The 25869-nt window shown below is 40.3% G+C and overlaps 1 protein-coding gene across 1 annotated transcript in view; it reads left to right on the top strand.

The window, feature by feature from the left end:
* Positions 1 to 25869, top strand: part of LOC128741173 (carbonic anhydrase 2) — a 57184-nt gene that overhangs the window by 29393 nt on the left and 1922 nt on the right. Inside the window, exons 2-3 of the mRNA XM_053836790.1 lie at positions 12501 to 12916; positions 15555 to 15626. Of these exons, the coding sequence (XP_053692765.1) occupies positions 12501 to 12916; positions 15555 to 15626 (488 nt within the window). The remainder of the gene's footprint in view (positions 1 to 12500; positions 12917 to 15554; positions 15627 to 25869) is intronic.

Here is a 25869-nt window from a genome sequence, read left to right as displayed (position 1 = left end):
AGGCAGCCGGAAACCACCCAGCATCGCACCTCCTAGTTTGGCTACTCAATAGAGCATTACCAGGTATGGCCACGTGGAGGCGCTTGGTAGGGGCTTGGGATGGCTAGAGCTATATTGGACGCTCCTCATTTGCCTTCCCCATTTCATACCCATAATTTATTTACATTGTTGGTAATCTTCAAATTATTCTTGTGTGTTATGTTGAAATTTGTTACATACATAGGCTGTAGAGAAATCGCACACTTTTGTATTGTGACGACCTAAAATAGAAACGGGGCTCGGCCAATTTCCTTTGTTATTGCGACTGCAAGCATTCAAACTTTCGTAGCTCGATGAGCACACCAAACCTAGCAACAAATGCCGCCACAAAATGCCCAAACAAGCCCCTTCTAAAAGCAACAGCAAGTTGTACGCACTAACTTCGCGAAACTAACGCTAGCCGAAGCAAATCACCACTTTGTATCCGATATTTCCCCCGAATAGCCAACCCAGCTGGCACCAACTCGTATATCAATGTACGAAAATTATCATAAATATCTCTTAACAAATTCTAAATCGTAACTTAAGCTGGATAAAGTTGAACAAGTTGATTTTCTATCGTATATAATGATAATAACTGATATACATACGATTTTCAGCACAAAATCGAATAGTAGTTCGGAGCGACTCGGGCTTAATCGGATTTTATCGTATATAAATACTTATATAGTCGTAACGCTCAAAATTATTCGTAATCACGTATATCGCCTCCAAAATAGTACGGATATGCCAGTTTTGCACATCGAATACGACTTATTAGCAAGTATATCTGTACGTATTGCTGATTTTTATCTTTTTCATACATATGAAAATGCTAGCTGGGAATATATTACGTTGAAAAATATATTGCATATTTCTTACCTCAGATTTTAGCTCTAAAATCGTTCCGAAGAAGGTTCAATTTGGCCAAAAGATCGCCAATGTGATGTCTTGGGGTTCACCATCTAACACAAACTGACTACTCATCCCATTTATGCGGGCAGCTGTCAACCGACTCCGACACTTTCTCTTTGTACCAGTTCACGCTACTGGCAACTACACAAACAATTAACACATATTACATTCCAGGCAAATCCTTTAATATGCTATAAATACCAGGACGAAAAGAAGCGAAATCTTTTAGGTAAAACTTCATGTTTTTCATCAGCTATCGTTGGCTACGATTTAACGTGTGATACGGCGCTCCATCCTCTAGCAGGACAACGTATTGATCTTCAGAAAAGTTGGACTTCACCCACTTGGCATTTGTTTGTCCTTCGAAATTCCTATATACACTTCGGCATTGATTTTACACCAGCTTTAATGAAAACAAACGGCACTACCACACTATTGGACGCCACCAAATCAAACGTTATGACACCAGCCGGATGTTTGGTTTAGGACTTAAATTTCACCTTCTCCGAAGTTGCAAAAACGACCAAAATGCGACAAAAAGACGAAGAAACTACAGCATAAAGATAAAAAGGGCGACGCAAAAATGGCAAAAAAACAAAATGACAACAAAAGACGATGAAAAGATGACAAACAAGACGAAGAAAATATGACCAAAAGGTGCCAAAATACCAGGCTTCATTCTCGGTTTTATGCTCAGTAGATGCTCATTTGACTGCAGTGCCTCAACTAAATAGAATTTGAAAAAGTAGTGTATATGGCAATTGTAGAGTTAATTATTATCTACATTATTGTTGAAGAAAGTATAGTTTTATCTTTCATATTTACGGCGCTATGCGATTGCTACCCCGTTGATAGCCAACTGAGCGCTCTTTTTGCGACCACCGGGATAGCAGCCCCATAGCGCCATAAATACAATAGATAGAACCATACTTTCTTTAACAATAATGTAGATAATAATTAACTCTACAATTGCCACATACACTACTTTTTCGAATTCTGTTTCGTTGAGGCGCTGCAGTTAAATGAGCATTCTGAGCAAACAACTGAAAATGAAGCCTGCAAAATAGCAGCAAAATGTTACACAAAATGTCAAAAAGTCATCAGAAAACAACGACAAAAGGGTAGGCGGCAAAATGATAATGAAAAGACTACAAAAATACGATAGAAAACTGACAAAAAGATGTCGAAAAGGCAACTATAAGAATCGAAAAACAACGAAAACATGACTAAAAGTCAGCAAATAGATAGTTGCAGGGAATTGGTATGAAGAACATATACGAATGTCAAATAGCACAGCAGTTGGAGCTCCTTGTGGCAGTATTCACCCGATTGACATTGATATACCTCAAGGAAGTAATATAGGCCCTATACAGTTTCTAGTGTTTATCAATGATATTAGAAGTCTAAATTAAGTATACAGAAATTTTTTTTTCTCGTAACAGTCTAATTCATGTAACTTGCAGTTAGTTTCTTGAAAAAAAGATAACTTTATTCCATGTTAGATTACTACTTGACCAAATTGGTACTGATATAAGGTATTGGTGGTCTAAAATTTTGATTGTACATCAATTATTTTCGGACAAATCTCTTGAGCTGTGGCTTATAATTAGATTGTTAAAAGAAGTTTTATCACCAACCAAATTCTAGAGTTCCTAAACGTGACACTTATTCCCGTACTATACACTTGCGTTAGACAGATAGGTGACCTTGCAAACTAGACCACGTACTTATTAGGACCGGTCCAATGCATTTACTGTTGTGCTTCAATGGTTTTGATAAGATAGTACACCTCTGATTGACCATCTAGGAAGAAAGAAAGAAGCTCCAATGAATGCGCGTAGCTATCAGTTTTATACATACGTATTAAAATTGTGGCTCTCACTTCAATTAAAAACCTCATTGCTGCTGTTGGAAATCCAGATTGCGGACACGTTTTTTTACTACCTACGAGCTTCTCTGCCACGCGCGATTGGTTCAGGCAGGACGCTTTTAAACTGAATAATCTTATCGACAATGTTTTCGTTGATTCATTTAAAATTATTATTGTCTGTCTTAATTGAGCTGTAGATTTAAAAATGGACTCTTAAAAAAATCATGCGAGAAAGATAGCGTTTGATTGCAACCGCAAAGCCATATTGTTTATTACCGGTTTGCGAAAGGATTCCTATGATATTGCCTATATTTCACAATTTTTAGGTGAAAATATTTAGTGTCAGAATAGCTAACCTGCCGTGAATCGCATAACATTCTATAGAGTTTCCTATATAAATGGGACTGTTTTGCGATTCACGGCAGTAACGTTTTTCAAAATAATTAATTTGATATTTAACTAAAAATTTAACTACTCATAAAAAGTATTTCCGATTGTTTTTGTTGATCCATTATTCAAACGAATTTTGGAGTACCTACCAGACGCGGTTGTCTGGAATCAATTTCGTGATTGCTGCTGGATCAATTCACGTCAATCGATTTGATATTGATATTAATTTGGAAATTTTCCACAGGAACGAGCGCCGGTCTTAGCACTTTTTTTTTGTCACCAAACGGTTTCCTCGCAGACAGTAGCTATAATTGAGATCAATCAAAACGGCACGCAGCCCTATCGACAGTCATCGTCATAAAGATTTCAACACCTAATAAAACTGTTTGCTGTATCTGTTCCGTCACATCTCCAATATTTTGGATTGAGTGAAATTTCACTTGGCGGTTGATTTTAATGACGGTATCAAATAAATACTGTGTTGATAAAATTGAGTTTATAAACAGACTAATTTCCATCACATTGAACACCAGTATCAGTAACAGCTTTGTGTCTAACAGTGAACTTGAATACTCTACTACCACTTAGTAGAGGTTTAAAATCGATGAGGAAGCAATTGATGTTCATTATGAATGTATTAGAGCTTCTTATCTCGAAGCTCCTCTTGCATCCCTTCCAGCAGGTACTACAGCGATGTCTACGGTTTGCATAACGGGTGAGAAAACTGCGTCATAGACGGCAAGAAATCAACTATGATGCCGGAGGACCTTGACTTTGCATTTCAACAAACTCCGTAATCTGCCTCACTTTTAATATCAAGATTTCAAAATGCTACTAGAACTACCAAAATTAGAAAAAAAAACTTATTTTAGTATATGACTATTTTAGTTTGAATTTTAGTCTAAAAAAAAAGTTTCATGTAAATAAAGAAAATCATAAAATTTATAAAAACAAGTCATGAATTGCCATCGAAAGCATGCTAAAAATATGCTGGCATATGATTTCGACCTTCTAGAAATCACTTTCCTCAAGATCATGACCATGAAATCGAGATCACTTAACACATTTCGACAGCTATGCACTAGATTAACCACTTCAGAAGTCATCCATAGGGCTGTGTGCCAGTAGTGGATGCAGGATGCAGACAATGCAACTTTCTGGTTTTCCCTGTACCGTTCGTGAGTAGTGGCAATTTTCCCGTGGCTCTTCATCAAACATGCATAGCACTATGCTAGACAGAATTTGCATTGTCACACAATGCACACAAAACGGTACGGTCATGTGTGAGACGGAACCAAAAGAAAGACTGGCACTCAGATTTGACCCTTAAAAGTCCTATCTACCTTAGTTTTTGGATGATGACGATTACTTTAAAAAAATCTCATTTGCAGTTTTACTTTCAGTTTTATTAATACATGCAATACTTTGACTTCTTCAGTTCTATTAATTTTTAACATTATAAATTTTAATTTAGCAGAATGCTCATGGTGCTTAGAATACTGAAATTTTTATCCATGGAGACCATGGACACGACAAAACCTGAACACACCAATAAATTGAAGCCAGATGTGTTTCAAATTGACTCGATTAATTTACGTTTATGAGGTAAAAAACTTGACTTTGCGATTCAATCTTCCGTATAATCTTCCCTTGTGATATGACCAAGAGCCACGGTGGTAACCAAAATTGGCAGATTTACTTTGCATTTGCCACTGCATATGCGAACTAGTATCTTACAAACATTGAGCATCATGTTGTCATTTGTGATTAGCAAGTGTTGGTTAGTAATTCGCGGAAATGTCTGCCAGAAATTGCAATGCAAAATATATCCGTAATTGCATCAGCATCGTGAATCACTGTTTATCATAGCAAGATGAAATAATACAAATGCAAGATTTTCAGTATGTTTTCATGAAATTATTTATTTTGAATGAAAATGTTTGCTGTCCATTATCCTCGCCACCTTTAGATAGTTTTATGGTCAAAACTAATCTGCTTGAATCATGTCAATTCATTTGTTTATCTAAGTGTCTCACTTCATTCACTTCACTTTTGGAATGTTGTCTGTCGACTTTAAATATTATTACTGCTCGAGTAAACACTGCATTTTTACAAATAACAGGGAAATCTCATTTATTTTTAAATGTGTTTATAGTCGTTCTAAAACTGATTTTAAGCTGTTATCCAGAGAAAATATTGTTCTCTTGTTAATTATTATTTACTTCAAACTTTTCGTAAGAAGGCATAGAACGATTTTTTGTAATGTTCATAGCATTAATTTGGTTTAATAAAGTATATTCACTTTTAGACAAGTGGAGATAGCATTAATATAATCTTCACTTTAAATTTTGGATAGTATTGCAGTATAGCAAATTTTCTCAATTAGAAAATGTTCTATTTTTATTCTCAACGAGCAGTAGAGGGTTAAACTGTATATGCACTTCTTAGCACTAGAAAGTAAAACCGCTGACGTACATAGTTATACCAGCAATGGAGACCACGAAGACAAATCTATTATGACTAACGCTTATACATCACGAATGCCGTCAGCATGGTTGTTGGTAGGTACATATTTATCAATCGTTTCTCTTTCGAACGACATTAGTTAATAGGCTTTCCCGGTTTATTTGCTGCTATTACGGATTAATATTTCAATTGTATTATGACGGTTTTCCGTGAACGGCAAGTAATTGAATTAGTTGACACTGTCAGCAATCAAGTAGCGTTTATATCGGAAAACACGATACATGAAATCTTTGTTGGGTCACGGCTTTGACAAACATTCAAATTATTACTGCTTGCTACCTACATCAAATGACATCAAATCAAAGAGTGGGCACTCTATCAAACATCTAAGGACAGGGTTAGTACACCCTCCACGCCCTCAGCTTTGAGTTCCATAGTCTTCGGGTATAACCTGCAAACGTAGTGGCTAATCTCTCTTTCAATTCTTTGAAGAAAAAATCTTCAAAATTTAAATTTAAGAACTTGTTCAGAGCTGTGAAATATTTCTTACGGTTTCGTTAAAACTCCAAAATTCACCGTATTCTCTCGTCAATTGAGTTTTTTGTTAGGCCTTATCCTCAATTTTCATCCCTGTTTTTATTTGTATGCTTTAAACCTTACATTACTGGGAATCCAGGGTATCTCTCTCATACACCTTGCTTGTTCTTGTCTAGGGTGCATGTTCAGGACCATTTTTGAGCAATTGTTTTGCACGCGCTGGAGTCTCAGTCGGTGCGTCCGAGCATAATGCATCCAGTCCGGGACCGCATACTCTAATGCTGGATAGATTATTTCTCTGGAGACAGCCAGGCTCGTCAGGGTAAGTTTTGATGCTTGGGCCACTGACTGGACGACAGAATTGAATTCTAGCGTCATTAACCTGACCAAGTTTCGGCAATTTTGAATGCGGGAATAGCTTCTTAGCCTAGGATCTAGTCACATAGTTACAATTTTCCAGCCCGTGAAATAGTCTGTTAGAGCATTTTTCCAAATGGGGTTTCGCCAAAATTTGATACGCAGCAGAATAGTATACGGAATAGCAAGAGGGGTTCGCGAACTAAAAAAGGTTGGGAACCGCTGTGTTAGAGCATCGAATTCTCTCTGAAGCTTGCATGTGAGGGTACTTATGACAAGACTCACGTACTCGTCCGCAAACTGTGAGAACACGCCAACCCTGGGAGGAATGGAGTGGTGGATGTATGTATGTTGATACAGAATGGGTCCCAGTATACTTCCTTGGGGTACACTTGCCAAAATTTTAAACGTTTGCCGATAGACATTATTAGGGGGCACCTAGAATATTCTGCCAGACAGATATCTTCTGATGATATTTATCAGATACGTCGGACAATTGTATCGATGAAGCTTAACCACCAGGCCATCGTGTGGTACACATGTTCGAAAGCCTATGCGACATCGAAGAGCGCCATAGCTGTCGTCTTGAATTCTGACTTGTTTCGCTGGATGATGTTGGCAACTCGATGCAGTTGATGGAAGGTGAACTGTCCCTTGCGAAATCTAATCTATTTATTCAGGTAAACTCCCATACTCCCCACTACTGTTGAATAGTTCTGTTACAAAAACAAATGAGCCGTGGCACAAGCACTTGAGTCCGACATTAAATGTTCTATCGAAACCGGGGACCTCCACGTTTCAGATCGGTGAAAAGATCTATCAGCTGCAGGAATGGGAACTATCATTGAAAATTGTTACTGATAACTATCAGTAGTTTCCAGTACACTACTGATTACTATCAGTAAATATAAGTAATTTAACCCAACACGGCATCGAAGTAAAAACTAGGAAATTGTAATATTATAACTGCGTTATTCATTGTAAGTTTAATTTGGAATTTACCAGGCAGGCTTCATGGGGGTTTACGCAACTACGGACCAGATTTTTACCATCCAACAGATCTTACAGAAATGTCGAAAGTACAACGTGTCCACGCATCACATCTTAATTGATTTCAAAGCAGTATACGATACAGCCGATCGAGACCAGCTATGGCACATAAAGCACGGATACGGATTTTCTGTATAAACTGACGCGACTGACCAGAGCTATATTAGAACGAGTAATGTATGTCGCGCCTCGCGGAGACACACTCAAGTGTTGCGAATTGAACGAGAAGTCAACCATGCCTACTCACACGCGAAAGAGTATGAGAAAAATAGCATTCAACACTTACGCCGCACACGGAGGCGTAAAAGAAAGAGCCGCCGAAGCTGTGTGAGACATTTTGCTACGCACACACTCGCGCACACTACTTGCATCGTCGTCCTGCATAGCTTATTCCCGAAGCAAAAAACTCGTGGGGAATCAAATGCCCGTGAGGCTGGTGGCGCACTGGGATACACATTTTGCATTACTTTTTCTTCTTCTTCTCCATCTTCGCCCTCGATTCTACTCACGGGCGGGAGCGCGAGCCCCCGTATGTAATCGGCATCATCAGATTGGGCTGCAACGACGAACGACGAACGACGAGCGACAACTGTAGCTGTTAGCTAAACACATACGCGCAAAAACTCATTGCAGTGCATGAAGAAATACGTGCGGGAGTTTTTAAGGAATGCTTATGCCGGGTTGTTCGTTAGAATGAGTACGCGTGTGTGCGTGCTTCGCAGCACGGCTCGAGTCCCTTCAAGACGCGGCTAAGGTTGAGATAAGCAGACGTTTTATCCAGCATGCTGTTCAACATCGCTCTTGAGGAGGTGATCCGACGATCGGGCATCGAAACGGGAGGCACGCTTTTCACTAAGGGTAGCCAACTCCTAAGCTTTACAGATTACTTTGACATCCTAACCAGGAACATTGCGATGGCGGAGGTAAACTACGGTAGAAGGAAAGCGGGGTCTAGAGAGATTGGGTTAAAAATAAATGCGTCGAAAAACAAATACACGGAAGGAAGAGGTTCAAAGGAGACAGACGCGTGCCTCCCACGGATGGTGACTGTTGACGGCCACGAAGTAGAAGTGGTAGATGAGCTCACGCTGGCGATCGCGCACAAGAACACTGGAGATCCAGCGGCACATTCAAGCGGGAGATCGAGCCTGCTTTGCGATGGCAAAACGCTGCGATCAAGAAGCGTACGCCGCTATACGAAGCTAACAATGTGCAAACTGAGAACAGAGAGGCACGGTGCTGGTTTCGTTGGAGTTGACTGTCAACGGCGATAGGATGATAGCTTATTGAGAACCTCCGCTTAGAATTCCGTTTGTCAGGGAAATATCCAGATTGAATTGCGGACAAAGATATTGTTGTGGTTGACTTCGAGGCTTCCTCCAAGCTAGTTCCGTTTTGGCTTCTTCGGTTACCTCAAGCCGAGCAGTCACCAACTTCGCCTGCCACTGAATCAGTTTGGTCACGTTTGGGACAGTAGGCCGCTATGATGTTGATGAGACCCACCGATGTGTCGGCCTCGTCCCCGATGGTCTCGATGACTTTTAAGATGAAGCTCGGCGGCAGGTGGAAGTTAATCCCAAGTAACAATTTGGGTTTTATTACACTCTTATGATGGCATTTAAGACCAAAATTGGTGTTGAAGACCACCATAAGAGTACAATAAAACTCACATTGTTGCTTGGGATGTCGCGCCTTACAAAAACATTTCGTTCCATTGAGTTTCAACAGCCGAGTGCTTCAAAATTTCTGTGATGACGGTTATGTCGGCCTCTTTCTGACTAAGAAAGTCGAGAAGCTTGATGTGTTTGCTCTTCAGAGAATAAGTGCTTCAATTAACTAGGTGCTTCACACGGTCATAAGGACTTTATGGTTCCTATTGGCTTACGATGGACATTGCAGCTAGGCGTTGCTAAGCTAAGGTTGATGATGATATCCTCTAAGCTAGGTTGGACGAGCTCTTTCGTAGTGAGAGGTTGATGAGGCGGTGAGGAGGTGAAACCTTCATCGGGTGATGCAGCTATCAATGGTGAGGCGGTGACGGACTAAACCGGAGTTAGCGGGCTGGTTATTGACAGAGTGGGATAGTTTTGAGATCTACCGACGGGGCTAAGAGGCAGGATACAAGGCATCCGTATTGGTCGAAAGCGTGGGCTAGTTGACCATTCTCCCTTGTTGTCGGATGCAATTAAAATCCGATCGATTAGGGCAGCCGGCGATTCGTGGCTTTGTGGTTTTCGTCGTAGTCACTTTGTCTTGATGTCATCGATTTTTTAAAGGCTCGTAGCGAATGGAGCGTCAGCCGGATTCTCACAAAGTGGAGTCTATCTAAAGTTCTTGATGCCAAACCTATACCTATGTCAAACCATGCCAAACCTAGCAGAAAGTAGCATGTATATGTTTGGATTTTAATTTCCACTTCTGTTCTGGGGCACCAAGCTTACAAAACTTGTTTAGGCATAGAAATACCAGCAGTTTTTGTTGCTAACATAAGTGTTTCTAGTGATTTAACTTGATCCACCACAAAAATAACTAATTTTCTAAAACCTAAGAATGATTTTTTTTGAGCTAGTTCGGCGTTACACTTGACAATAGCTTTTCTTGGTAGTGGTATGGCTGGTGTCTTGTAAGAGGACCCAAAACTGATTGCTCCTCTAGAAGCCGGTTTATGGCTGCATCCGGAGGGTCTCTGGACTGCGTGTAGGCTTCCTTCGGGGACCCCTCGATGGCTTTGTTTTGGCTTTGTTTTTGCCTCTTTCTTCGCCAGCCGTATACTAGCGTAGCTTTACGTCCCGCATCCACGCTGCTGACCCACGACGGATTCGAAGCTATCGACTGTTCTACCGCAAGTCGGTAATTGCGACGATTTACATCTTGACGCCGATCAGCGCAACGCCATTTTTGCACGGCCGAGACCACCGTTGTTTAATTGCCCGGCCATTGTGCAGCCCCCGGAGCATTGTTCGTCAGCTTCCGGTGCCATTTTGTAGGCGCGAGTAACGCCATCGCTGGCAACACTATTCAGCCATCGCGCATGATTGGCGCATCATCGCTATTTTTGAACGACATCCACGATACCGGAGCTTTGCAGAAACTGGCATCTAAAAATAGCCTGCAACGATCTACTTAACCTGCGTGAGTAAAAATAGCTCATTGAGCCGACCGTAATCACTCACTTACACCTTCTTGCTTTATTGCCACTCGAGAGCTTTTGCCGAGTGTGCTTCACCCGTTCGACCAATGGTGAGCGTGCTTGATCTGACCGCACAGTAAGAGTTAGTAGGGAAGCAAACCACTAGAGAGAGTAAGGAACATAACACGTGACTGAACCAATGTACACCACCAACCCTACCAAGCAATAAATAAAGCAGCTGTAACCTTTAAATAAGAGAAAGCGCTTCCCAATCAGATAATCTTGTCCGAAAGAACTTCTCACATTCCACGTACGTTGTTTAGATTTCCTTTTTTGTCGTTATTGTATTCCGGGGGGTTACCGGTAAATGACCCCTCTGCTGCGCTGAAGCGAAATAGCGAGATTGGTCGAGTACGTTCGACCGGTGATGAGAAAACACTTTTGAGGCGCTGCGAGTTTTCGTGCGTCGGTGAGACGGTTGTGATAATCGCTAAGCGGAGCAGTGGCTCCATCGTACGTCAAACGGAGTAACTCTTTCGGCCTTTAAAAGCTCTTCGCACTATACGCCGTTTCGGGACTTTATTCAAAACCTGCCCTGAGATCAGGTTTCAAGCTGGGCAAATTCCATCTGACGAGTGGCCCTCATTAGAGGTGGCGCTAAAGTCACTCGTTTAGCACGTCCTGAAGGCATTTAGAAGACGGAAACACTTAGCGGCCTTCCGGCCAGCTACAAATTCCCGGTGAACTGCAGAAGACCATCTACAGTGCAAGTATGACTTGAAGTACCTCGTGGACAACTGAGAGACTAAATTGTAAAATTACTGAATTTATTGATGTTAATTTTCACTTTTTGTCCAGATTTTCAGTCGTTTGTAGAAATCAGAGCAGTTTTTTAAATTCTTTCCGACGTTTCGGCTTTATATTTAAGCTTCAATTCCAGCTCAAAGCCGAAACATAGGAAAGAATTTAAAAAACTGTTCTGATTTCTACAAAAAAAAAACTGAAAAGCCGGAATACATTTTATACTGAATTTATTTTTTTATTAAATAATAATTTACAAAAGGTGTACTCCTAGGACAAGTATGCATTCGGCGAACGGCGTTTGCCCCGTTTTTTTAAAAGGCGCCTCCATTATGACACAATCCCAGCCAAAACCAAATGTAAATTGACTGTTATAGGATCCGAAAAAAGGTGTTACGTTCCTATAACAGTCGGTTCTATAATAGCAGTGAATCTGATCTGACACATAAGCTAATTGTTTTACTGTGGTTTATTTCCCGCAGCAAATAAAAAGAAAGCCTCGGAAGTCACATCTTTGAAAAATTTAATTCCATCGTCAATAAGTCATTCACTATGTTCAAATTTACCCTAAACTACTTTGTAGTCTAGTTGGGTGGAATCAATTTGGGAGCGATTATCGGGTTTAAATATTCATTTGAATTGAAAGACATCGCTGGCTGTTGATGTTGCTGCCGACCGTGTGTCAACACCCTATAATGGTTCAGAACGTTTACAAAGGTGAAAGTTTATTTGATTATATTCGATGGCATAGAAAGCTCAGTACATTTTGGAAGAAAATACGTTTGAGATTGTGAAACAAGTGCACTAAGAAGTGATGACCTGGGTCAGGTACCGAGAGGATCAATTCCTGAAACTATCATCATCTAATTTACAGTGAATTATGGTATAATTAGTTATAAAATCTAATGATATGGTTTTAAATTTGATCATTCACCACTGGTTTTGTATTTTCCTATTGCTTTACAGGACCACATGTATGGCCAAAAATGTACCCGGAAGCGGCCGGCCAGCGTCAATCGCCGGTAGATATTATCACCAAGAGAACGAAACAGTCGAGCGACCTGAAGGAAAAACCGCTCCGTTGGACGTACATTCCGGAAAACACACGCAGTCTGGTCAATCCGGGTTACTGCTGGCGGGTCGATGTCAATGGCAAGGGTTCCCTGCTGACCGGGGGACCCCTGCAGGACGAGGAATTCATTCTGGAGCAGTTCCACTGCCACTGGGGCTGCTCGGATTCACGGGGCTCGGAGCATACCGTGGACGGTGAATCCTTCGCCGGTGAGCTGCATCTGGTGCACTGGAATCGCTCCAAGTATGCCAGCTTTGCCGAAGCTGCCGGCCAGCCTGATGGATTGGCTGTGCTGGGTGTATTTTTGAAGGTAAGTCAGACTTAATTTGTTTTTAATTAAATCTTGACCTGATCCCGAAAAATCATGCGATGAAGTACGGGTATCGCACTTTGTTCGGCCGAATCAAACATTTATTGTGGCACACTCGAAAGCGGTTCATTTGCAAAGGTCATCAAAACAACGCACCCATCACGCGCCGTACAGGTTGTCTGTCGGGCAACGGAATGAACCAAGTTGAAACCAACTGGCGCGTGATTCGAACGTGCCAGGAATTTTTTATGATATTTACTTCTTGTAATCAACATCGAAAGGTTCGAATATTGGACGTTTATTAACCGTATTTTACAGTGTGTCATCGCAAGGAAGCTGAGATTTGTGCGATTACAGGACAGTTAGATTATTAAAAGCGAAAATATAGAACAACAATTGCTAGAGAAAAAGCTAAAAACCTAAAGAAATTACAAGCAAATCTAGTTTTTCATACGAATCGGAAAGATGTAGGTTGACAATCGACCCGATCGTTACAAGACCGATTCTATCAGAGGTGTTGATTATGTACCAAAGTGTTGTTGATTATGTACAATCTGGAACATCATAAACAATCCTTCACTATTGTAAATAAATAAATAGCAAAGTTCAAGGTACCATAGATGTCGTTAGACTGCAATAAATTAAGTTAAGCTTACCTCAATGTAATCACCGTCACAGTATGGAAGTCCCCGATCGCATAAATTAATCTTACACACTGACTTCAAACTGAAAAAGTGCGATGTAGCTCCGTTCACTTTTTGCAAGACTCCAATGATCGGGCCATCACCGACACTAAAGTGTGACGGAATTAAAACCATAGCACAATTGCACTGTGCCAGATCTGCCAATGCACCTCGTCATAACGACCCATATTGAAACTGGAAACCGAGCATAGTAATTATTGTGGACAACACAACAAAAATAGTACCCTCGATTCTATAACCTGTGCGCTCTTTAATTTACTAACAGTTTACTAATGCTGACAATCTTGTGCATCGTTGGCTGCTCGAGTATATCAAAACATCCCAACATTACGGGGGAATTCGGAGGGGTGGTGCAACGCGCAGCAGTCACGTGTAGATTACCACTGCGACACAGACGTCGTAGTACAATCGGTCTCACAACCGACAATTAGGATTAGGCCAGTAGGTACCTAGGAAGTAATTGTTGGCCGCTCCTGCAACAGGTTACGGATACAAAGTCCACAGAGAAAGGGCGTTGAATTTCCTAATACCTTCAAGCAATTATCGTCTATATAGCCAAAGGGCTCGCAGGGGTTAACGATTACTAAACTGAAGCTGCGACGTTAGGCCATGTGATGGTGACTGGCAGAAAAGTGCAACCGACGGACGGAGCACAGGTTAATAAACAGTTTACAGCCATTCAGTGCAAGTGCGTTGTCACAATAATTCATGTAGCTTTGTCATTCATCCAGGTCGGCTTGGTGTGGTCACTGCACGAGAAACAATATTAGCTGATGAATGTTGATTTATTCAATTCTTTCTGACGAGATAATTACTAAACGGCCGGGATAAAGCCGCGTGGAGTAAAACGTTTGTTCGCATCATTCTATGGAAGTTAGCTGTGCCTCGGCTATGCAGTGGTCGGTGGTGCAATTTACATACTGTGCGGTTTTAGTTTCGTTGACTAGTGGTTTACAGATCGTTGCTACCGGTTGAATGCGTGTCTGGGTAACAGGCGGTGACTTAAACCCCGTACCTACTAGTCACTCGTCGGTCGGTAACGAGGAAAACCCAAGTTTTTCTATTATATTGTAATACAGGATGACCTTGCTCTGCCACTCAAGCGCTGGAATTGTTGGATCATTTTCTAGACCTAGAGTCGCAAATTTATCTCGTCGTCATCGATGAGTGAGGATAAAGTAAGTCCACAGACTAACAGACGTAACACTGAAGGCTCATTCCATCGTCAATAAAAACGATCATTTCAAATTTTCACTTAAGCCACGACTCAAAACAAACAACGTTACGCGAGAACGCCGCTCGTCTGCGCTGGCGCTGTTGTCAGATAATATACAAGTAAATTTATAGCATTGCTAACATTATAGCGACCTACTCTGCGTAGCGCGAAGACTGCGCCAGGTGATGCTAGTGTTTTTTCCAAGTTTTAGGGATGTCATTGAAACGATGTTTTGTTAGAAAATTCGTTCGAAGTGTTACGTCTGTTAGTCTGTGATAAGTCTATCGAACGTTGCATTGTTTCCGTGTAAAGCTCGGTTAGATTGAATTACAAACTGCAACCTTCGGGCGATTCTAATATATAAGTTCAGTTGATTACGCCTAGTAAGTCAAAGAAAATGCAAAATATAGAGAATACTGACAAAGCGTGTCACTTTCAACGTGTTTTTTCGCAGTTACTCCTACTCAAATCAGCATCGAGAATAAATTTCCCCAGCGAATGTCCCGCTTTTTAATTGGATTTTGTGATGCAACCAACGACGTTGGTCATTTCCTTACGTGCGTTGGTTTGTAACCTACATATTTAGGTGGTGTGCAAAACTTGATGCGAAATTACCTAAGTAGAAAGACCGTTGTTCGTTTCAAGGACGTTTGCTTTCTAGGCGACCGCTTTCACAGTATTACAGTCGTAATTCTAAAACAATGCTTTTCTATTCTAGGTTGGAAAACCGCACCCGCAATTGGACACTCTCGCAAAGCTGTTGCCGTTCATCACACATAAGGGTGACCGAGTAAGTATTGCAATGATTTAACGAGTTTAATAAACCAAAGACGTACAGCTGCTGGCATTTCTCAGACTTGGGATTATCACGCTGGGGTTAACATTTTAATATGGAGCAGATTTCATGACATTGTTGACGGTCATTTACGGTTCACGAGATCTACCAAATTTCACCAGCTTAAAGTTTAGCTTTAATTGGGATTTAGTAAAATTAGCTTGAAAATATGGGAAATAGGGTTTGAAATTACTTTTTAACAGTCATCTGTTCACAGCGTCAGAACCCAAGCAGCACACTTCCGTCATATTCTGTTTTAGCAACCTATTTATAACTGAAACTAGTCAAAAATGGGTTACTACAACCAAATGTGATGAAAGTGCACTACTCGGGAAGGAAGACAGAGATGGTGAAGAATTACAACAACTTAGGACAACAAGCGCAAGTTTTACAAGAAGGTGAACCAATCTCGTAAGCGCTACATACCGAATCCTCACATGGGTAGAGACTAGGGAGAGAATCTGATCGCAAACTTGGTGGAAGCAGTTCTACACTGAACACCTCCAATGTGATATATACAGGTGTGGCAATGTTGGTTAAGTGGTGTTAGTGCAATGAAGAAATTTCATCATGGTGTGGGTGGAATCGTAAATGGACCAATCACGATGAAGCGTGACGTCAAACTCCGAAAACAAACCCCATTGTCCGACGAGGTTTGTTTTTGTAGTTTGACGTCGTTTTCTGATTTTTCGCTACTAATACCATCAAATGTCTTCATCTGCCACACCTTTTTAAACTCATTGGAACACCTCAATGGCGAAGTTGCAGAAAGAGACGCAACAGACGTTAACCTAGGAGTGCCCATGGAAGATAGAAATGTTCCAGCACCTGGTCTCCAAGAAGTCAAACGAGAAATCGGTTTGCTGAACACCAACAAAGCCGTCGCTAAGGATTGCCTACCAGTAGAGCTTTATAAATATGTTTTATAATTGCTAGTAATGGCTCTACACTAGGTTATTTCACAGATTTGCGAGGAGGAGAAACTACCGGAGGAATGGATGGAAGGAGTAGTTTGTCCCATCTACAATAAGAATGATCGGTAAACGCCGCCTATAAGGTACTCTCCCAGATCCTATTGCGCCGGTTAGCACAAAGTTTCACAGGGTACATGTTATCAGGCGAGCTTCATGACGGCTCGCGCAACTACGGATCGCTTTTTTACCATACGACAGATCTAGCAGAAATGTGGGAAGTACAACGGGTCCGCTCATCACATCTTTATTGACTTCAAAACGGCATTCGATGCAATTGATCGTGACCAGCTATGTCAGATAATGCACGAGCACAATTTATACCGGACAAACTGACGCGACTAATCAGAGCTACATTCTGCATGCTGTTCAAAATCGCCCTTGAGGTTGTGATCTGACGAGTGGGTATCGAAACGAGAGATATCATAGCCAGGAACTTTGCGATAGTGGAGGAAATCTGCGCCAAACTGACAGCGGAGTCTAGGAGAATTGAGCTAATAATTGATACGTCGAAGACCAAATACATGAAAGGAAGAGACTTAAAGGGGACAAACGTGCGCCTGCCATGGACGGTAACCGTTGACAGCGACGAAATAAAAGTGCTAGATGAAGTCGTATATTTGGAATCGCTGAAGAACGCAGACAACAACACTAGTAGGGAGCTCTAGCGGCGCATTTACGCGCCGTACGAAGCTGACGATGTACAAAACCCTTCTTTTTTTGTATGCCAGAAGGGCACTGGGTTCAAAAATGCCACTGCGATAGTCACGAAGATTGTCTTTTGTAGCTGGCCCCGATTGCTGTACACAGTTTACGGATTGCTCATACCCATTGATTGAGTTGAGCTGGGTTGTAAAACTGTGCCCCAATTAGGTATTACATGGTTAATAAACCAACTACCTTCTTGGGTTGAAGTTTCCATACTGAGTATGGAGTTAATAGGTAGCTTCCGAAGAAGCTGAACCTGGAAGACGCAAGAGCTCCACAGGAGCAGAGCAAGTGCGCTGAACTTTCTAGTTCTAAATTGCAAAAGCGGCAAATGTCGGTTAAGACCTTGCCCATTCTCTTTAAATAGTAAAGAGTGCGACAATGTTCGGTGAGGAGTCCCGTGATTGTGCGCAGTTCCCTACACGTTAAGGTAAGTAGTTTGTTAACTACTGCAGGGTCTGGGTAGATAAACTGTTTAGCTTGTCTACAGGCCTACGCTTTATACCAACTGGATGCTATTTCTAGCTTTTCCCAGGTCAGTAATTCGCTTTTGACAGCGAATATGGAGGTGCCCAGAAACGGTTCGGGGCCAATGAACTGATGAACAGATCCTTGTCTCGCTAGGCTGTCGGCAAGCTCATTGCCCTCGATTCCGCAGTGTCCAGGCACCCAGAGCGGGAGAGCTCCCTCAAAGTTGTGCTGCACTCATACAAAACCCTTATTAGACCGGTAGTTCTTCATGTAATTGAAGCTGTGACACTGCTCACGGATGACATATGCGCCCTCTCCATGTTATAGCTGAAGGTGCTGCAGATGATATTTGGCGGAGTACAAACTGAAAGCGGAGATTGGAGAAAGCATATAAATCACGAGCTACAATCGGAGGGTTACGGTAAGCCAATCACGTCGTAAGGATGCCGTACGACAGTGCGACGAAAAAGGTACTTTTCAACCGCACCGGTAACAAACAGAGGCACTTAATGTGCAAGACCAGGCTGAAGGTGATTTGCTACATCTGAGACGCCTGGGAAATTGGTGACGAGCGGCCCAAGAAGGACTGTTGGGACACCGTCAACACAGCCATCAGCACTTTAGCGAAGAGCTCCATCGGGCATGTGACAGGGAATTAAATGAACGATTGGTTTAACGATGATTGTAAGAGGGTGAGGGACCGGAAAGAGCTATGGAAAATCATGGACGAGAACAGCTTCATCCGAGGCTGTGTTCGGATTTCGGGTGGATTGTCAAGTTCATTCGAATCACACAGAGGGCTTCATAAATGTGATGTGATGGACTCATGCCTGCTGTTCAATATGGTGCTATAAGGTGTTATGAATCGAGCGGATATCAATACGTAAGGCACGATATTCAACAAATCTAGTCAATTTGTCTGCTTTGCCGATGACATGGATAACATGACATAGTATAATGATCGACGGCGATGAGTTTGACGTGGTGGTCGACGAATTCCACCCGTGAGATTCGGAGGCGTATTATCAACGGAAGTCGTGCTTACTATGGGTTTCACAAGCAATTATGGTCGAGCAGACTACGTCTCCGTACAAAGTGCACCCTGTGTAGGACGCTTATTAGACAGGTTGTTCTCTACGAGTATGAAACATGGACAATGCTCGTGGAGGACCTGCGAATGCTCGGAGTTTTCTAACGACAAGTGCCAAGAACGTCGGCGGTGTACAGGAGAATGGAATATGGAGGCGGAGGATGAACCATGAACTCACACAGCTCTATGGCAAATCCAGTATCCAAAAGATGCGGATACGATGTGCAGGGCATGTTTCAAGAATGTCGGATAACTATCATGCAAAGATGGTATTCGCCTCAAATCCGGTAGGAACAAGACGACCAGGAGCGCAGCGAGTAAAATGGTTCGATTAGGTGGAGCGAGATCTGATGGAGAGTACTCGGTGTCCGAGGAATTGGAGGGTGGTAGCCCACAACCGAGTTAATTGGAGGATAACCTTGTTCAGCAGTTTTGTCTTAGGACGGCAAGCCACCTAACAACAATCTTTATTTCTCGGAATATCTCATCAAGTCTTATTCAATAATCGGTCAACCGCAGTCGTGGCATGGTTCGTTACTAAATAAAATGAACAGTACTAAATGGCACAGAGGCCTTCCAGTTGGCCTCGAGGTACGATGCTGTCCTAATAAGCCAGTTGTCGTATGTTAGAATCTCGGTTGGAAGAGGCGTTTGGAATCAATAAGATCGTAGCAACTGGCCCTGAAATTGTCCTGTATTCTAACAGCGGGCTGCGAAGTCTGTCGTATAAAAAACAGAAGGTCAAGTTTTGATAATGGAATGTAGCACCTAGGCGTTGCTTTGCTTTGCTTTTACTAATGACTACCTTAGGGTACATATTTCTCAAATCTTTCCGGTGTTCCAAAGGGCAGTAGTCTTGGACTATTTCCCTTCATGTTGTTTACTAAAGTTATGTCGCTCTCAATTCCGAGTGATTATCACATGATTTTGGCTGACTGCATGAAATTGCCTGATATTGATATTCTTTTACTGTAGTATTCCAATCCAGTACCTTACTGACCGTTAGCATCGAGAAGTGTTTTGTGCTTCCGGCTGAACCATCCGGCTGGACTTGTCAAGAACGACTCTTGCATATTTTCTTTGAACAACCGACTTTTACAATTTCCCCTCCTATTCTATTTACCTATGCGAGTTCTCTATACGAGAATCACTTTCTACGGTGCAAGTTCATTGGTAAGCTTAAGCGCAATCGGAGGCCAAAGGTTGATAAATAAAGGTCAGTTGCGTGGAGAACATCTCTCGCTTTCTCACCGCTTAACTTGCGCACTCTGAAACGTAGCGGCAACCCTTTATCATCTTTGCGGCTAAATATAAAATCCGTCGCTATACGGAAAGACGAAAAAGCAAAGGCTTAAACGTCTTTCTACGAGTTGACCCTTCTTTATCGACAGACTGCACAGCCGGCTGTCAGAGTACCAGGCCAGTTAAGGAGCTAGTGCAACAGTCCTCTATCCAGCGGCACCGCCTAGCCCAGATTCGAACATACTTGTTAGACTAGCATCGTACTTCGAAGCAAACTAGGTGGTTTTGTGGAAAGGTTCATAGCTTTATTTCGTTCTCCGAGCCGCAAGGCATGCGGAGAAAACGATTTAATTAAGCTTTTGTTTCATTGCATTTTCAATATGCGCACCCTTGGAGAAACTGGGCCGCCAACTCTTAGAAATGTTTTCGTTACTTTATGCCTCCGTTGCTGGTCGTTCTACTTTCAGACCAATGCGACTGGTTGTACTTTGCATGGATTAACCTGGATTTAATCCTGCGAGTCCAGGCTAATCTTCTACATTGGGCTAAAGAGGGTCTAGGGTCGTTACACTTCGCAGTTGATTGTAATAGAAACGAATCTTGCTACTAGACACTGTTCTCTCTCACGGAAAGTACGTGTCAATACACAAACAAAAGGATGGTAGTTGATCGTGAAAGATCTGTAGGTAATTAGTTGAAAATGATTAAAATAATATCATTATTCCTTTTGGTTCCACTTCCTGATGATTATTTAGGTGTAGCAAAATTCTTTATGTAGCTTATTTATGCGAGTTTTACCAATTTATTGTAAAATATTAAGTTTTACCTTTGTTATACTATAACAAAGGTTTAAAAATTGGTCGAAAAACACGAAATTGATCCGAGGCCCGGAGGGCCAAGTCACATATACCAATCGATAGGGTTCGACGATTTGAGCAATGTCTGTGTGTGTGTGTGTGTGTGTGTATGTATGTAATGATTTTTTCTATCGCCTGTTTCTCAGAGATGGCTGAACCGAATGGTTCGCTATTACTTTTGTTTGAAAGGTGTTATTGTCTAGTAGATCACTATTGAGTTGTTTCGTGACACGACGTTTCGTTTAAAAGTTATAAGCAAAAATGTGAAAAATACGTGACACGGGTTTCTTCAAAACTACATGACCGATTTCAACGATCTTAGTATCAAATGAAAGCCCTTATTAAAGCTAAATTGTCCAGGAATTTTTAATTGAAAACAAATAAGTAGTTTAAAAGTTATGCATTAAAAACCTGTTTTGACAAGGTAATAATTATCGCCTGTTTCTCAGAGGTGGCTAAACCGATTAATGCGCTATTAGTCTCATTTGAAAGATAATATATCCTAATAGATCACTATTGAATGGTTTTTTGATTGGACGTTTAATTTGAAAGTTATGAGCAACCGTATACACCACACCAAAATTTACAATAATTTATAATGATTTTAACCAAGATAAATTACCTAATTTCAATTATTTTAATATCAAACGAGAGGTTTTGAGACTACGAATATATATGCAAAATTTCATAAGAATTGGTTTTGCCGGTCAAAAGATATTAACCCTCGAACACTCGCGCCAACTTTTGTAACGCAGTTACTCGCGCGCACAATAGCCTCAAACCAAAGAAAACGTGCGCACTAGAGTTTTGACTGGAAAAACTTGGTTTTAGGTTTATCGAACCTATGGAAGAGTTTCTTGAAATTGGAAGCTCTATCGTCTGGTGGAATTTAAATTTTTATTAATCCCCCTAAAAGTGAAATAAAAAAAATATTTTTCTTCAGTGTCAATATAACACATTGATGTGTTCTGCAAAGTTATAGAGGATATTATTACAAGAAATTTTTCTGAAGACAGTAATCTCTGCAGCGAAGATAGAAAAATCTTATTTATTGTATATGAATTTGTAAAATCAGTTTTTCTATTATTGCTCTTTTTGTAATTGTTGCATGACTTTTTCATGAACTACAAAATTGTACAAATAGTAAAAATACACAACTTTTCTGAAAATAGTATACCTGTATGTTTGCTTGTTTAGGAACTGTAGAACTTTGATTATAAAGAATACCCTAATTTTGACTCCGAATTACTCGACTATCAGCAGACGGATACATTTTAAACATTTTACTTTTGCTGATAGTTTTGCTGCATAAATTTTCCCAACAATTTAAATTATTAATGCATTGAATAATTATGATATTTTGCTCACAATGAGTTTGTTGAAGAATATACGTTAGTTAAACAACGATTTGTAATTTTATAACAATATGGCGTTGAAAAACCTACACGTGTTGTATAAAATACAACAGCGTGAGTTAATAAAAATTGATGAAAATTATTCAAGAAAACTCTATTGATGTGATTCAAATAGAATGGTATTACAGGAAACTATGCATAGTCCAAAAACCTATAAACTAGACCTTTACTAGACAATGTATATGCTAAAGGACAAGATTTCCTCTTACAACTTACTTTTATTTGCACTTACTCAGATTAATAACAACTTACTTATCCTTACTCAGCAATTTCATGATCCTTTTTTCATCAAAATTTAAAAGTGTTCCTATTTTGTTCAAATTTTGTAAACTTATTCAAATTTCAAAAATATTATGTAAACCAACGCACTACGCAACTACAACCAATAGATGAATTATTTTCCGAAGACGTGTCGATTTCTATCTCAAATAGCAAGTAAGACCGTATAACAAAGGTTCCTTTCACCACTAGGTGGATTAAATCGGGTTTTTTCTTCAATACGCTATTGCTTGAATTATTTACAGGCAAATGTAAAAAATATGGTGTTGAGATTTTTAGTCCAATAATTTTTTGAGTTTAAAAATTTCTTAACATTCCCAAATTTAGTTGTTAACTAAGCAATATTAAAGCTTTGGTTACTTTGGAAGTGCCTTGAGTGAATAGATCGCGGGTGTAAGCATACACTCAAAATAATCCGCACATAACTAATGGAAAATTTCCATAAAAATCCTTATGATTATTATGTGCCACATATAATCACAATCCACCCAGAAGTACACATGAAAATTATTTGCATATGAATAGTATGTGCAAATTTTAAGGGTAAATTTTTAAAACTCATAAATGGTAACTGTTTGGCACATAAAATTTATTTACTGGGCAAATGGAAAAATCTAAGTGTGAAACACATAGAAATTATACGAAAAGTTTTCTCAGTGTACACCAATATCATGATTGTATGTGTTTGGAATGTGTTTGTGTTATCATAGATAGTGTTTGCAGACCTTCACCTTAACAATTAATAATAGCTTTTCAGTTTTAAAATCATGTTGATAGCGTTTTGCGCTACACTCAAAAACTCTAGCTGGGACTGGGACAATATACCACTTGCGAATACCACGTTGGATTCAAGTTTATTTTTACTTCACTCGAACTGTAAACCTGTACTGTACCACTGCACTGTAATCACTGGAACTGTAAACCCATGTAAACTGAGAGCTGGTGAAATTACAAAGAGATCCACAGTCTTTATTTTACACAAAAAATACGCTTTAATACTGCATAGTAATGCGTGATATAAGTAAAATTTGAGAAAGTCTTGCGTGAAACATTTGTTGAGCTGAATATTGCTTACTTTTTGTATGAATAAAGCACTGCGTAATTGTTTCCATTTACGCCGCTAGAAATCTGCAGCTATAGTTAGTAACAAATGAGTGCTCATTTGCTAATGAAAAAGTTACAGCCTAATCGCAGCACAAATATAAAAAATTGGGCCATACTTTATTCAACAGCACTGTAAGCTACAGTCAGTTCAGCAATTGTTCAATACAGGGCTTTTGTAAATGTTGCTTCTGTTCAAATGTATTTGTATTTGAGTGAGCGTAACAACCTTGTTGATCAGGTAATCAACTAAAAAATCAACGCTCATTAGACATATATTTCGAGCAGTGATTTGATCACTCTTTTTAAAACAAATAGCTGCAGACTGTAAATTAAACGAGGCATCTCGTATGTCAGTGATTAGCATGTTGTAACTTTCGAATTGTGAAAGTTTTGGCAATAAAACTTGTTTGTTAAGTATTCCAAAACAATATATCTTTTAACAAGCCGGTAATTTGAAGATAGGGTTGTAGATGTTTTCGCAATACCTAAGTATACGATCCATACTAGATTTCTTTGAGAGTAACTTAAGAGTGTTACGTTACAAAATGCTGAGTCTGTGCATCCGTCAGCGTTTTTCTGACAGTTTTCCCATGGGCCGCTGCATTCTATTTGGCGCTTTAACTTTTTGAACCATTCCTATTGATGATCTATACTTTTTAGCGTAATCCCTAGCTGTAACCTTCTTTTTCTTTTCAGCATCTTAGAAATCTAAGATGGTTTATATGGACCAGCTTTTCAGCCCCGACCGAGTAGATGCATTTTGGACCTCGTGAAGAACAACTTCTTCCTGGTTCACCAATTTTCTCATCAAAAATCAAGTTTCAGTACAATATTCGATCACAATCGACTTACGTTTTTCTTCTGTTAGTCCTCTCATTATTACACTTGGGATGAAAATGATATTTTTTTACGAAGCAATTTGTTTACTCACTGTGTTGAAACACACGAAAAATTAACAACTGTCAAAAACGTCATAGGCTTTTTCTAGCAACTATTTAAAGGCGTATCCATAATAAACGCTACGGTCTTTACTTCTGCTTGCTTCGGGCTTGCAAATTCACCACCAACGTACGCTGTTTGTCATATTCCAAAACGAGAGCCGGAACGAACGGGTAAATTGGATTAAATTGTTTTGTAGTCCTACGTCAACAAAATATGCATTAGTGCCATCCACTAACTTTTATCTCTGAGTGATTTTGCTAATTGACGTGCATAACAACGGTCAATATCAGGCGAGATTCGCAATATACTATTGATATTAGAAATTCTCGTGAAATGCAAATTAGCATTCGTGGTGCCATCACAATCGGAATAAATATTGAACAAAATGTTAGGCGAGATTTTATTCTCACTCTATTTCAAATTGAATGTCAATTTGTTTGATTAGCACAGGTAAACCAATCTACAGGTGTCGAATGGAAAAAAAATCAGGACGTCTCTCTTTTTCCTCGCCCAATCCAATCCATTCATGGATGAATGCGCCGTAAAGCTAACTTATACTTGCAGATGAATCGATCGTTTCGGATTCTGATTTAAATCAATGCATGCATTTGCATGAGCGGATGCAATTGCTCGAAATGGAATCGGTTTACTGTAACAGAATAATAATTCAAATATATTCTTCTCACCGACTCGAAACGCAACAAGCTGATCGATCGTTAGACGTTCTGCAGTTAAGTAATTTGAATCTTCAATTTACGTAAGCTAGAACTAGCAATTTATTCATTGTCTTATTGTATGGGTTGAAGAATCCTCCATTGTTATCTAATCAAGGAATGGCTTGGAGTACCGGTATCTGATGGAATTGCTTGCCAGAGAAGAGCTGCGCATTTTTGCGTACACAATCCATTTTCTTGATTGCTTCAAGCGGAAGCTCGGTGACATATTTGACTCCCACGCGGGTTGGTTGTTTACAGCACTTACCTGCGGTTTGCTGTAGTATCAGTTATCATGGTGCAAATTGGATGTCCAGACTTTTTGCGGCGCACATCTAGAACCATTCGAAAGCTATCAGCTTCTTTTTGTTTGTTTTATCGATATTATCGCTTTAAATTCATTGGC

Source organism: Sabethes cyaneus, chromosome 3 (assembly GCF_943734655.1).
Source record: "Sabethes cyaneus chromosome 3, idSabCyanKW18_F2, whole genome shotgun sequence".
In the NCBI taxonomy this organism is placed as follows: domain Eukaryota; kingdom Metazoa; phylum Arthropoda; class Insecta; order Diptera; family Culicidae; genus Sabethes; species Sabethes cyaneus.
Note: the sequence above shows the minus strand (reverse complement) of the source record. Positions and strands in the feature narration are given on the sequence as shown.